General features: G+C 43.0%; 1 protein-coding gene across 1 annotated transcript in view; it reads right to left on the reverse strand.

Annotated features, from left to right (window-relative positions):
- The window catches only part of PLA2G4A (phospholipase A2 group IVA), a 73,598-nt gene that overhangs the window by 13,481 nt on the left and 47,015 nt on the right, over positions 1 to 13,102 (reverse strand). The window contains exons 8-12 of the mRNA XM_065649024.1: positions 10,599 to 10,735; positions 5,560 to 5,782; positions 4,429 to 4,543; positions 1,005 to 1,142; positions 611 to 703 (exon numbers count right to left, since the gene is read on the reverse strand). Of these exons, the coding sequence (XP_065505096.1) occupies positions 611 to 703; positions 1,005 to 1,142; positions 4,429 to 4,543; positions 5,560 to 5,782; positions 10,599 to 10,735 (706 nt within the window). The remainder of the gene's footprint in view (positions 1 to 610; positions 704 to 1,004; positions 1,143 to 4,428; positions 4,544 to 5,559; positions 5,783 to 10,598; positions 10,736 to 13,102) is intronic.

Here is a 13,102-nt window from a genome sequence, read left to right on the forward strand (position 1 = left end):
AAAAACAAACAAAAAAAAAAGTGTAAAAAACCCCTTCATTGTCAACTGCACTCTCAAATAAAACACAAAAAGTCTATCCAAACCAACCTACGATGCTTTCGTTACAGTTACTTTGCCATTTGTGCATTAGGAATGAAAGCAAAATTATCAAGTACTAAATAAAGGATGAGATACCAACAGGTGATGTGTGGTCAGAATGGAACAACCTAACAATCTAGAGATGCGAAAATTTGATTTTACTTTACTAATCCCTTGAATAATACAGTCCAGTGTCAAGAGGCCACACAGTATTTGTCAGCTTCCCATCTCCAAAAACCTGCGTAACAACCCAAAAAAGGGAATTGGATCCTTTTAACTGCATGAAAAGAGTTGGAAACATGCAGGTGACTTTCAGCACCTCAGATACTGATCAGAAACAAAAGTGAGAGAAAGAAAATAAAATTAATAATGTTCTTTCCCTGACCTCATTCAGCATTTAGCAATGTCAGCAAGTAAAGTGACTTAATTCCACATTCCTAAAATGACTACCAGCAGAGCGCCATCCTTCTACAAGCCCTGGATCTTGCTCATAATTATTTTGCATAGCGGCAGAATTAGTTCTTAATATTACCTAATTCTTCTTCCATGGTGGGACCTTTGTTTTGAGAATTGGAGACACCAAGCACCCTGTTAAATAATATAGAAAAGGCACTGCCCCAGACACCTGAAAGGGAAAAAATGAACAGTGAATGGAGGCTGGTAGAAGGAAAAAAAACCCATATATTGCACTATTTAAGCATTGCTTGCTCTCGGAGCACAGCTCTGATTTTGGAACATGCTACGTCATAAGCTCAAAAGCAACAACAAAACAGGGAATGCTAACCCATGTCTGTGAACAAACAGATGTCTCCAAACAAACTGAGAACTCTGCTGCTTGTTTGACAATTTGTGGGATTGCATTTAAAAGCCCCTGTCCACAAACTGCTGAAATTAGATTTATTTTAAAGTCTCAGTCACATACTCACCCATCAAGAAATGCAAGGGATTTTCACTATACTTCTTCACCACTGTCCCCATAAAAAATTTGCTTCCAAACAAATCAGGAGACATAAAAGTGCCATACTTGGCCATACCAATCTCATACGGACTGAATTCCACCCAGTCTGCGAAACAGGAGACAAATTTGATTTTAGTTAGCAATCTCAACCTCAATAGAAGCAGAGGATATTCGTCCAGGATATTTCATTCATAAATGAATGAAACCTCTGTCCAAACAAAGACATTTTAGTTAAATGGGAAGGTAAATAACCAAAAGGGATATCTCGGAGGTTATACAGAAGTGAAAACTTTTTATTTCAAATGACAGTCTAATGTCACAGCAAAGAAGGAATTCTCATTCGCTCGTATCACAACGAACTATGGTGGAAAAATATTAGGCTGCAAAAACAGATGTATAAAAGTAGCGATCACGAAGGAGAAAAACCAAATGACACCTGGTTTTCATCTCATGCTTCACTGTGATTCCCTGTCACATGAAATGCCACGTGGCTCCAAGTTCCAAGTTTCTTTTCTTTCACTGTGATCCTACAAAAATGTGGAGGGCAGTGAAAAAGGCAGCACAAACAAAATATTTAATACCAGAAAAGTTGTGAAAGATTCTAGGAGAGGCATTTGGATTCCACCAAAACCTTGAGTTTCTAGTGAAATCCAAATTGATAAGGCAAAGCTGAGAGGCAGCTGAGAAACTTGTTAATACTAAACGACGCAAAACATATTTTTAAAAGTACATGCTGTTTTATTGAATAGACAGCTCAATAAAAATACGGCATAAAATGTTCAAATGCATTTTACGATCTTAGCAGAAAACTTCAGCAGTGATTTACATTCTGTGATGTATGCCTTTTTTGAAAATGGATTTTAGCTGATTTTGAAATATCTTCTTTGATACCAATGGAGTTGCTTACATTAGAGAATTCATTTCAAAAAGGGAGCAACAGCAAACAAAGAATAGCCTACATTTTTAGTATTTCACCCATTCATCTGTTTTATGGTCTATATTTTCAGTAGTGATTGATTTGACTGCTTCTGTGAACAAATCAGAAATAATTCTGAAATGGAAAGGCGAAAGAAACAGCTTTGAAAAATCCCCACACGTGATGGGATGCCATCCACTCCTCAAGATACTCGATGCTTCTGTGGAAATGTCAATACCAGTGTAGAGCACTCATCCTGAAAAGGAAAGGTTTCATCACGGCTGCTGAGAGTTTCGTTTCATGGGGCAATGCTTATCTATGCTAAGTCAAGTAAAACATCCTATTTTCCAAATAAACCACCCACAAGTCTCCACGTTCATTGGAACAGATGGAAATTCCTTCGAAGACCCAATCTAGGAATATAGCAGTATTTCCCTTTAGATACTTAAAGAGGAATTGGCAGATAGGGATTTCAGAACCATGTTGACAGCAAAATGGAATTTAGAATTACAATTAGTTGAATCTGTGATAATCCTGGGTCAGAAATGCTGGTGGCTGGGAAAACACGCAGAGCCTGGGGCACGAGAGCTCTGAGCAGCTGCAGGAAACCTTGCTCCAGCGCTCCCGGAAATTATCTGATATCATCAATGCAATTCAACCTGCACCAACACGAAAGATTTCATCTACACCTGTCATCTAGTAAATACGAAAGTGTAAATATTCCTGTCCAAATCTTACTCTGTCTTTCACATCAAGAATAGCTGTTCAGTTCTAAAAGGGAAAAAAACTTACCAAAGAAAGGATCAAGATCTAGCTTCCTATATAATGATATAGAAGACAGTCTCAAAAAGCAAAACCAAGATCCGCGGGTAGAGGCGATGCCTTTATTAGACCAGTTGGTAAGGTCAGAGAAATTATAGACCAGCCTTCAGGTGCTTCTGGGTTTGCTTAGAGAAGGCCATTATTAATTAAAGATAATTTTATTTTTAAAATGGTAAGTGAGTAACCCAAATAAAATTTTTCAGAAAACAGAAGCTCATCAAAATCCCCAAATACTTTCATTGTCAAGCAAAAAGGTTTCAGTTGCCTAAGGAGGAAAGTAGACTTTCTCCCATGAAAAATGTAACCTAATTTACACCCTCGTTTTCCATTACGAACAAAGTTTTGACAGCAACTTCTCCAAATAATCTTTTTAGGAAATGTGGATACAATTCCTGACTTAAAAATCTGGGGCAAGCCACTTGGTTCTTACTTTCTCAGTCTTGTATATAACTATATATATATATATATATATTTCCTTTTTTTTCGTACAGCATCTAGCACAATTGGACCCACTCTCAACTGAGGCTACTAGGTGGGATTAAAACCTACGGAATAAAGAAAAGCAAACGCCACTTTTGTGTTGCTAACAGTACTTTAGACTGTGTACAAGTTAAAAAAGAAGTGGTAGATCTTCTTTGTTCAATTTTAATTTCACTGTTCTTAAAAAGAGGAATAATCCTGTTTGACTGAAGACATTTCCCCTGTTTCATACACTAACGTTAAGCAGCTTTCTGCTGCTGGAGAAACAGCAGCTTTCTTTTTGTCTTGACTCAAGCAATGTACTTATTAATAGCTACTTCATGGAAAAACAATATTCTTCACAATGGGCAGGAAATAATTTTTTTGCCACATATAGAGAACAAACCTTGGCCACCACTTAACATTTCACAGTGACCTGAAGTGGCTGTTATTGTGTTAGCCTTATTTTCAGGAAAAAAAAAAAAAGGTTGCAAAAATAGTCTAAGAGTAAGTCTCCAAACCCAAGAATGACAGAGAAATAAAAGGCCACTGACCTAAAATGAAGTCTGTCTTTCCATGGACAGGAAAAAATGCATCTTAAAAGCCTAAAAAAGGCTCAGTTCCATGGTATGCCATGACAAATAAGTCCATGTGATACCCGATCTCCACAATCTTGATGCAAATACTGCACCGATTGTATAAATATCCACCTACTGAAGTATGTGATCACTTATCCCTGAGTAACTTTGTGTTTTCAGAAGCCACCGCCAGATTCCCAGAAGCCGCTGAACACAAATGTGTCCCTTTCCCCATCAGCTTTGAAAACCCCTTGGAAGTGTCCTCATGATGTGCCCGTTTGGTACCTTCTCTGCCATGGTATATCCTCTGCCATGGCATATCCTCTGACATAGTATATCCTCTGCCATGGTATATCCTCTGACATCACACATTTCTGTTTTTTAAATAAATTAAAATCTCCCCGTAACTCAGTTTATAACAACGCAGATTTTGTTAAGCCCCGAAGAATGTTTCATATCATGGCAAATTCTTTCCTAATCCTCGCCATACGACTAATAACTTCAACGTGTCCCAAGCTGCAGGATACAATTAGTCTCGGAAGTATTAAAAAAAATAAGCTCTTTTTCAGCCACGCACTTCTTTTCACAATTGACTCATACACAGATGGAAAACACACCTGCAAACATCAGCTCCGAGACATCTGGTTTGACGTGGAGACACGTGAAGAGTGGGAGAGCGCACTGGGCATGGTTGATTTTCTCTTTCATGTTGCTCAGGGTGGTGTCCATTCTCTGCACGAAAAGAAAGAGATTATGTCCAAACAGATCCCGCCGATGTTTGGGAAACTACCCGTTGCTCGAAAATCCTCAAAGAGAAGGAAAATGGACAAGCTCAGTTACTGCCAAGAAAAACAGAAGAACTTGTAAAAGGAAGTAATTGACTTGAATATCTTTTAAATGCACAATTCAGGAAGGAAGGAGTGGGAGCAGATATGATGTGAAGATGCAATAAGCATGAATTATATTGAAAATAACGTGACCAAAAAGAAAACAGCACTGCTGGACAAAGCAAGTTCTTTGCTGCTGTAAAAGATGAGAACAAGGAAAAAGCTCTTAGGCAGAACCACCATTAGTGATCACGTATTTTTTTTTTCAATCTGTGCTTTTTCTGAAAAGTCAGCAAAGACCTTTAACATCTCTTCAGCATCAGAAACTCACCTTAGAGATCACAGTTACTAAAAGCTGCGCTGCCCGTTTTTCAGTATTTTAGAGCGTTTAAACCTAACAGCATTGCGTAGTCTTGAAAAATACAGGTGTATAAAACAAGTCTGTCAAATACAACAGTATGAAGCCCTCTCAGGGTCTCTATTTTTTCAGGAAAACAAGTAATAATAAACAGAGATGTGGATATTTCACCTTGAAATTAGTATTTTGTTAAGCAAATGTTGCTTTTCTTATAGTAAAATGTGCATGAAGAGGTTATACCATTTTGTAATTTTTTGTTGCAATGGCTTGAGCAGTAATTTTAATGTTAAGAGCCTGCTGCAAGTACCCCGCAGTTGAGTTCATTTCTGTTGCACACAAATGCACGATGTTTTCCTGGCTCTTAAAGAAATTAATACCATCCAGAAACATGTCCCAGAGCCAGGAAAGCCTTTTGTAAGTGTCTTATTCAGTATTTGTTCAGCTGTAACTTTAAATATTCCTATTGCTAAACAATGTCACCAAGGTAATTTAAAAAAAAATAGTATCAGCGGTTATTATGCAATAGTTTCACAGCCCTAATTACCATTAAAAAATGAACTCACATTATGGATAAGTGTTTCACCTATCAGCATTCCAAAGATATCGGTGAAGGTGACGGGCTGGCCTGAGCTTTTCTTGTTCCACAGCGCTTCAATGTAGCGTTTGACTTTCTGAGGAGTGAGCAGCAGAAGTGGGTTGTGACTCACAGAGTTCATCAATTCTTGATTAATCTCCTTGGGTCCTTTTTCTGGAAAATCCGGGTGCGAATACAAAGTCGACATGTACCTGCAATGGAAAATTTGCTCTGTAAGTACCGAAGCCTGGTTCAAAGTCAGCTGCCTGAAATGTACAATAAGCTCCTAAGTAATTTGATACAATTACTGATTGAATCAGATTAATTTACTCACCATTTATACAGTAAATGGTCATTTCTTTTTCTCAAGGCATAGAAAGTTAAACAACTTGTTCGAAATGTAAGCATACAATGAGACGCTCAGCATAGATTTCCATAATGTGGATGATGTAAAAGATCAGAAAGTATTCCTCATTTATTTATTTAAGAGAAAAGGACAGAATCATCATACACGGGAAAACCAGCTGTCAGGGTGTACCTACATTCTGCAGATGGGAGGTCCTGTAAACACACACGCAGTTCTGTCGCTCTAAGATGCACCTCTCTCTGTCACTCTCCAGTTTATTATCACTATTCAAAAATTCCTAAAACATACGAGAGTACAGGGCATGCTTTCCAGGATCGAGAGGCCTCCATAATCGGATGGTGCACAACAGCTACGACGTGTGCAGAGATTTAATTCACTCTGGAGTTTCAGCAGAGGCATGTCAGGCAAATCCTGATCTTCTCGCTACCTCTGGAAACTGCAGTTTTGTGTACTCAAAGTTTAGACACGCCTGCGGACAACTGCGGTTCGCACTTGGTTGTCTGAAGTAACACGATGGGTAAAGACTCAAGATGGGCCGCTGTAACCTACTATTGGGTTGGTGCGAAAGGAATTGCCGTTTTTGCGTTGTTGAAATTTGCCATTTGATATTGGAATACATTCTTAAATAAATGCGCTCATGTTATACATCATTTTAATGCACTTTTCTCTCTTTTTTTTGCTACTGACTTATCGCTTTGTCTATTTTATATTTATTTTAGACTACGGAAATGATGTTAGGCAGAAAGCAAATTCGAGCGATTCTCTTGTTCGAGCTCAAAATGGGTCGTAAAGCAGTGGAGACAACTCGCAAGATGAACAAGGCGTTTGGCCCAGGAGCTGCCTGGGCTCAGCGGTTCAGGAAGTTTCGCAAAGGAGACGAGAGCCTTGAGGATGAGGAGCGGAGTGGCCGCCGTCGGAAGGTGACAACGACCAACTGAGAGCAATAACAGAAGCTGGGCCTCTTACAGCTACATAAGAAGTCGCTGAAGACTCAACGTCGACCATTCTATGGTCGTTCGGCATTTGAAACAAATTGGAAAGCTGGAAAAGCTCGATAAGCGGGTGCCTCGGGAGCTGACCGAAAACCCAAGAAATTAATGTTTGGAAGTGTCTTCTTCTACACAACAACAATGAACCATTGCTCGATTGGATTGTGACGTGTGACAAAAAGTGGATTTTACATGACAACCAGCTCAGTGCTTGGACCGGGAAGAACCTCCAAAGCACTTCCCAAAGCCAAATGTGCACCAAAAAAAGGTCACGGTCACTGTTCGGTGCTGCCGCTCTGATCCACTCCAGCTCTCTGAATCCCGGCGAAACCGTCACACCTGAGCCGTCTGCTCAGCAAACCGGCGAGATGCACCAAAACTGCAACGCCGGCAGCGGCATCAGTCACCAGAAAGGGCTCAATGCTTCTCCACGACAGCCCGAGCGCACGTCGCACAGACAATGCTGCAAAAGTTGAACCAGTTGGGCTACGGAGTTTTGCCTCGTGCCACATTCCCCTGAACTCTCCCGATCGACTGCACCTCTTCAAGCATCTCAACAGCTTTTTGCAGGCAGAACGCTCCCACAACCAGCAGGATGCAGAAAACGCTTTCCAAGAGTTCGTAGAATTCCGAAGCACGGATTTTTACACTACGGGAATAAACAAACTTATTTCTCCATGGCAAAAATGTGTTGATCGTAATGGTTCCTACTTTGATGTGTTGAAGCCTTGTTATAATGGTTTAAAATTCACAGTCCAAAACTGCAATTACTTTTGCACCAACCTATTAGCTGTTAATTTCACTATTACTTATGCAATTAGCTGGCTCAGGTATACATACCACACTGCAGGCATAATTGCGCACAGCGGTGAGACACACGCTGCGTGAGCTCAGCCCTGAGATCACTGCCTGGCACTTTGCTGGGCAGCACGACGAACCCTGCCACGGGGTGATTAAGAATTTGACCCATTAGTCCGTGCGCAGCCGCTACAGCTGAGCGCGCACGCCAGCCCATGGGAAACACATGGGGCAGCGGCTTCCACGTGAGCGGAGAAAGGAAAATGCAGGACGGAGAATTCAGCGCAAGGTTGAAGCCAGATGACAGAAACTACCAGGGAGGTCAATGCATTGCTCCAAGGTTAGGCATGCAGCTGAGCGAGCAAGCGGAAACCTGCCTCTCTCTCCAGAAAAGGAATTCTCCAGCCTTCAGGAAAGAAAAAGAAAAGAGCATTATTCCCAAGTATAGATTGCATGGAAAAAAAAAAAAAAAAAGAAAAGAAAGGGAGTGCCAAAGTGTCCATTTATTTATTCATCAAGCACGGAAAGTCTGAATAGGTGACATCACCAAGACAGCAAAAGCAAATTTGTTTAAATGCAACTGTTTCCAACACATGTTTCTGACTGAATCAGTTCAGATAATCTTGCTATTTTAATACCGATTTTATAGGTGTACATTACATCAACTACGTATTCACACCTGGGCTTTCCCAAAAAAGAGACGTCGTGGCCAGCTGACTGACATCTTTGCAGACCGTGGACTACACGCCATTCCCCAGGAACACAGCGGAAATTTTCCACACCGCATCGGGCTATTCAACTGCTCTTTATGCAGCCAAACGATACCTTCCACTTTTTGCAAATATGACAGAAGTACGTTCACGTCTCTCAACAGACAGTGGTAAATCTGCCCCCAACAAGCACTACTGATAGAAAACCCAGGTTCCAGGGATGCAAACCATCTATAGTTCCATCTGAACAAGAAATTTACTCTGGTTGATGAACGCTTGCGGCATTTCAAAATCTTCTGGCATTCTGAAGGATTTCTGTCTAGGCCGGGAGAGGGGAAACAAGCCTCATACAAACGAAAAATAATTGAAAATAAACCACACAAGGAACAGAATAGATCATTATCTATTCCAAAAGACTTAACGACTTAGGGGTTAGAGTGTGTGGAACCAAAATTCATGTGCTTCCTTGGTTAAACCAGGGGATAAAACTCATCCCAGGCAGATTCCTTGCTCATTTATATTTAGCTATTCCAACAAAAGTCTTTTTCCCTTACTCTCGAAGAAATGAGACATTCATTTAACCTTATAATTTAGACTGGAAGGAACCTCGAGCTCTCCAGCTGAAGTCAGACGAGGTTGCTCAGGGCTTTGTTCAGTCAAGTTTTGCTTTCACATGAAGAATTCACTGAGTCAGAGAACGAGAACGACACCTCACCCAGCCCAGTTAAACAAGGATGCGGCAACACATTCCGGCGCTTGACCGCTCTCGCTGCAAAATAATTTCCCTAATAGCTAATCGAATGTCCCTTGCTGTAACTTACGGCCATTGCAGCTTGTCCTCTCGCTGCGTGTCTCCAAAAAGAGGCTGTTACAAGTTTAAAAGTTAGACTGTAAAGTTAGTCTGTAATTTTTCACTTAATGAAAAAGAATGTAGTGTTAAGGATTCCAAACAGTTAAGAAATTGGGATTGAATTTGTCAGAGGTCTTTGGCTGATGAAAATTGCACGGCTTTTAAGTGTGTTACATCACTTCGTTGAAGAAACATCAAGACAAATAGTTTCAATGTTTGTAATAAGTGTAATTTGGGGCATTTTTTGTCAAAGCCGAGAAGACAAAAGGCTACAGCTTCCCGGCACTGGGCAGGGAGAAGAGAAGCCCGCTCAGTCAGAAGAGTGGTTGAGGCAGCCGCAATACTGGGGTTCAAAGCGTTCTGCTGCCCACAAAGCCCTGAGCTCCCAGCACCCAAAAAATGCCTTTCGCACAGTGACATCACTCTAATTTTTTCCTGTTGATGTTGTTCCTGTCAATGGTTTGAGGCATGCATTGAGTCAGACACAAGGACATCATCACTACCTGCTTAGGACATTCGAACTGAGACATCTTTGTAGATCCCATCTAACAGGCAAAACTGTTTGAAAAACCAATGTAATTTCTAAATTAAACAGCGACAATAGGAGTGATACGAGGCAATCCACGGCAGGACACTCTGCAGCATGGCAGTCGATCGATGCTCTTTCCTACAAGCTGAAATACATCTGCTCAAATCTCCTTACGCTAAGAAAGAATCAGTGAACAGGTCCTATACATCCCCAGTAAATCCACTAAGAAGGGGACTACTGAGCCTAAAATGGAGCAAAAGATCTTTCAGTGATGTTGAGAATCTCTGAAAAGTGCCCCAAAAGGAAATAATGCGGTTTCGGTTGCAAGAGTCATCACCTTCAAATCACAAGGCATTTTTTTTGTTTTAATTTCATCAGGAAAATAAAAAATATTTTGCATTTATACCAGTGGCATGAATTCTTTTTTTTTTTTTTTTTTTGGTTATCAAGATGAAAGAATCAGTTGCAGAGTATATAAAATACTAGCTGTTGACTCAGAAACGTGGGTGCGTACGTGTAGCATCTTTTTTCATCCACTCCTGCTGTCAAAACTCCTTGGAGATGACCTGGAGATGGAGCCATTCCAAACCACCCCCACCAGCAGACTTGCCCCACCGACCTGCTATACCGCCAGACAGCCGCTCCGTATGTCTTTGCTGCACTGACTGTGTATGCATAAAATTGTCCGTGAATTATAACCTCAGAAATAAGTCAAGTCTCATAAAAATTCCTTCTTGAACTGCCTGAAGAAACACTGAAGAAAAACAAAGGAAAAACCCCCTTACCACGTGGATCCCGAGAGACCAGCAACGTATGTCGCGCAGTCCAAAACTCCCGATTCGTAAAGTGCTTTCATGACGCCAGCAAACCCCACCATGGCGCGAAATCCACCTCCTGAGCCCAGCACCGCGATCACTGGTACCTGCAGAGATGAGAAGAACAGCATATCACCACACCCATGCTGATAAAGACTTAAAAGTACTAAACAAATGTTACTCATCAAGCCCTGGCCAAACATATTTGTGCAATTCACAGGTGACCATCTCAAGATCCTCACAAAAAGACCTGTGCTTTTCCAAATCTGTGAACAAATCTCTAACAAGCCAAAAAGAAGGTATTCTGCAGTCTCTCAGTGGTATGTGTGTAAGAGACAACAAAATACTTTAACCAAGCGCTTTGAGATATGACTTTTAAACAGTGTACGTGGAACGGAACAGTACTGTAATCCCACCCCCGAAGTCACCTGGCCCCAAGAGTGACGTTCAATATCTGTACGTCATTTACTCAGGCCTTTCTGCTTCACAAAGAGCTGGAGGGCAGAGGCATTTTGCCAGGGGAGGGTCAGTTGGACATGAGGAAAAGGTTCTTCACCCAGAGGTGCTGGACACTGGAACAGGCTCCCCAGGGAGGTGTCACAGCCCCAACCTGACAGTGTTCAAGAAGAGACTGGACAACGTCCTCAGACACACGGTGTGACCTGTGGGTGTCCTGTGCAGGGACAGGAGTTGGACTCCACGATCCTGTGGGTCCCTTCCAGCTCAGGACATTCTGCGATTCTATGATTTTGGGCCTGCGGCGCGGGAGGAGAGCGCGGCCGAGCGCGAGCAAGGGACGCCAGAACCCGCCAGCAGCACGAGAGGTCCTGTCTGCTGCGGTGGAAACCTCGCAGAGGGGCAGAGCAGAATTCCTTCCAGCTTCCTATTTATCTTCTCCCTACAGACACCCAAGAGGCAAAACAGGCAGCACGTAACAAAGCGCCTGGCAGGCAGGGACATAAAGGGCAGCTAAATGTTTCTAGATGGTTACTAGAGTTACCTGAAAGGAGGTTGGGCCGAGCCAGGGTCGGGCTCTGCTCCCAAGTAACGAGACAAGAGGAAACGGCCTCCAGTTGCGCCAGGGGAGGTTGAGGTTGGATCTGGGCAACGATTTCTTCCCCAAAGGGCTGTGGGGCATTGGAACAGGCTGCCCAGGGCAGTGGTGGAGTCACCATCCCTGGAGGGGTTTAAAAGACACAGAGATGAGGTTCTCAGGGACATGGGGCAGTGCCAGGGGTGGGTTATGCTTGGATTTGATGATCTTAGAGGTCTTTTCCAACCAAAAAGATTCTGTGATTCTAAACGTGCCTGGCTCCTGTGCAGGCAAGAGGAAGATTTGACTGAGGCAACAGGAAGATTTGACTGAGGCAACAGGAGGGCAGGACAAAAGCAGGAATTCCCAGGAGAGAGGAGCTGCAAGATTGCTCCTCCTGGCAGTGACAGACACCTCCCACCTGCAGCTCTTGGCCTCAGTTCAGAGCTCTGGTGACACAGGAGCAGACGCTGTCAGGGAGGATTTGGGACCGCTCAGCCCTGCGGGCAGCAGCGACACAGGCTGGGGATACCCCAACCAGACCCCACTCAGAGCAAGAGCGAGGGGCACAGGCACCCAAGATTGGGGCCTGCGGACTTGATCTTTCCAGTCTGAAAGAGGAACGGCTCAAGCAGACGCTATCAGGCCTATGTAGTGTCACCAGCGAGACTCTCGGCTTCTTGATCATGAAGCCTTGCGTGCTGATGCAGATGGTCCACAGGAGAACAAAGAAACCACCCAACCGACGGAGTGAGGAACACCTGCATGAACAGACTTGCTAATTTAATGAGGAAGACTTCAGACAAACTTCAGTGACGAGGACCTAAGTGAGTAAAGGCTGCAAACGTTGCAAAGGCAGGAGGAACGCAGGGGAGAAAGCTGGAAGTGAGATCTGCGTGTTCCTGCTCTAAATGAAACATTCTCCAGTGTCTCTAGATTGATGCACAGAGAGCGGACATCGAACAAGAATAATTCGAAGTTCAAGTGCAGTCCCAGGTCTCTGACACAACCAGAATGTCCTAGATTTGGTGGGACAGCAGGGATGCTCGGTACGTTGCCGTGGACGGGTGGAGGAGGGAATGCAGGCAGGGAAAGCATGCAAGGCGGCTGTGTTCTACAGGAAAGTAGCTCCTTGACTGCACGCAGCACCAGGATACAACCAGAGACGTGTCTTTTGGGAGTTTCTGGGCTGCGATCAGAAAGAAAGTACCGCTGGGGATGTGGTGGCACTGGGATTCAGACTGCTGAGCGACGGGATGAGCTGGGCATGGCTTTCTCTGAAGACCAGAAGAAGGCTCCTGATCTGGCTGCGGTCCTCCCAGGGGATGTCAGCGCCCTGGCTACTGAAATAATGTGCAGAATTTCAAGTTCAGTCCACTCGCACCGATCTGTGGCACTGCTGCAGACCTTAAAATACAACCAATAAGTCTCCGAATTGGGC

The sequence above is a fragment of the Caloenas nicobarica genome, chromosome 20, assembly GCF_036013445.1.
Source record: "Caloenas nicobarica isolate bCalNic1 chromosome 20, bCalNic1.hap1, whole genome shotgun sequence".
Classification (NCBI taxonomy): domain Eukaryota; kingdom Metazoa; phylum Chordata; class Aves; order Columbiformes; family Columbidae; genus Caloenas; species Caloenas nicobarica.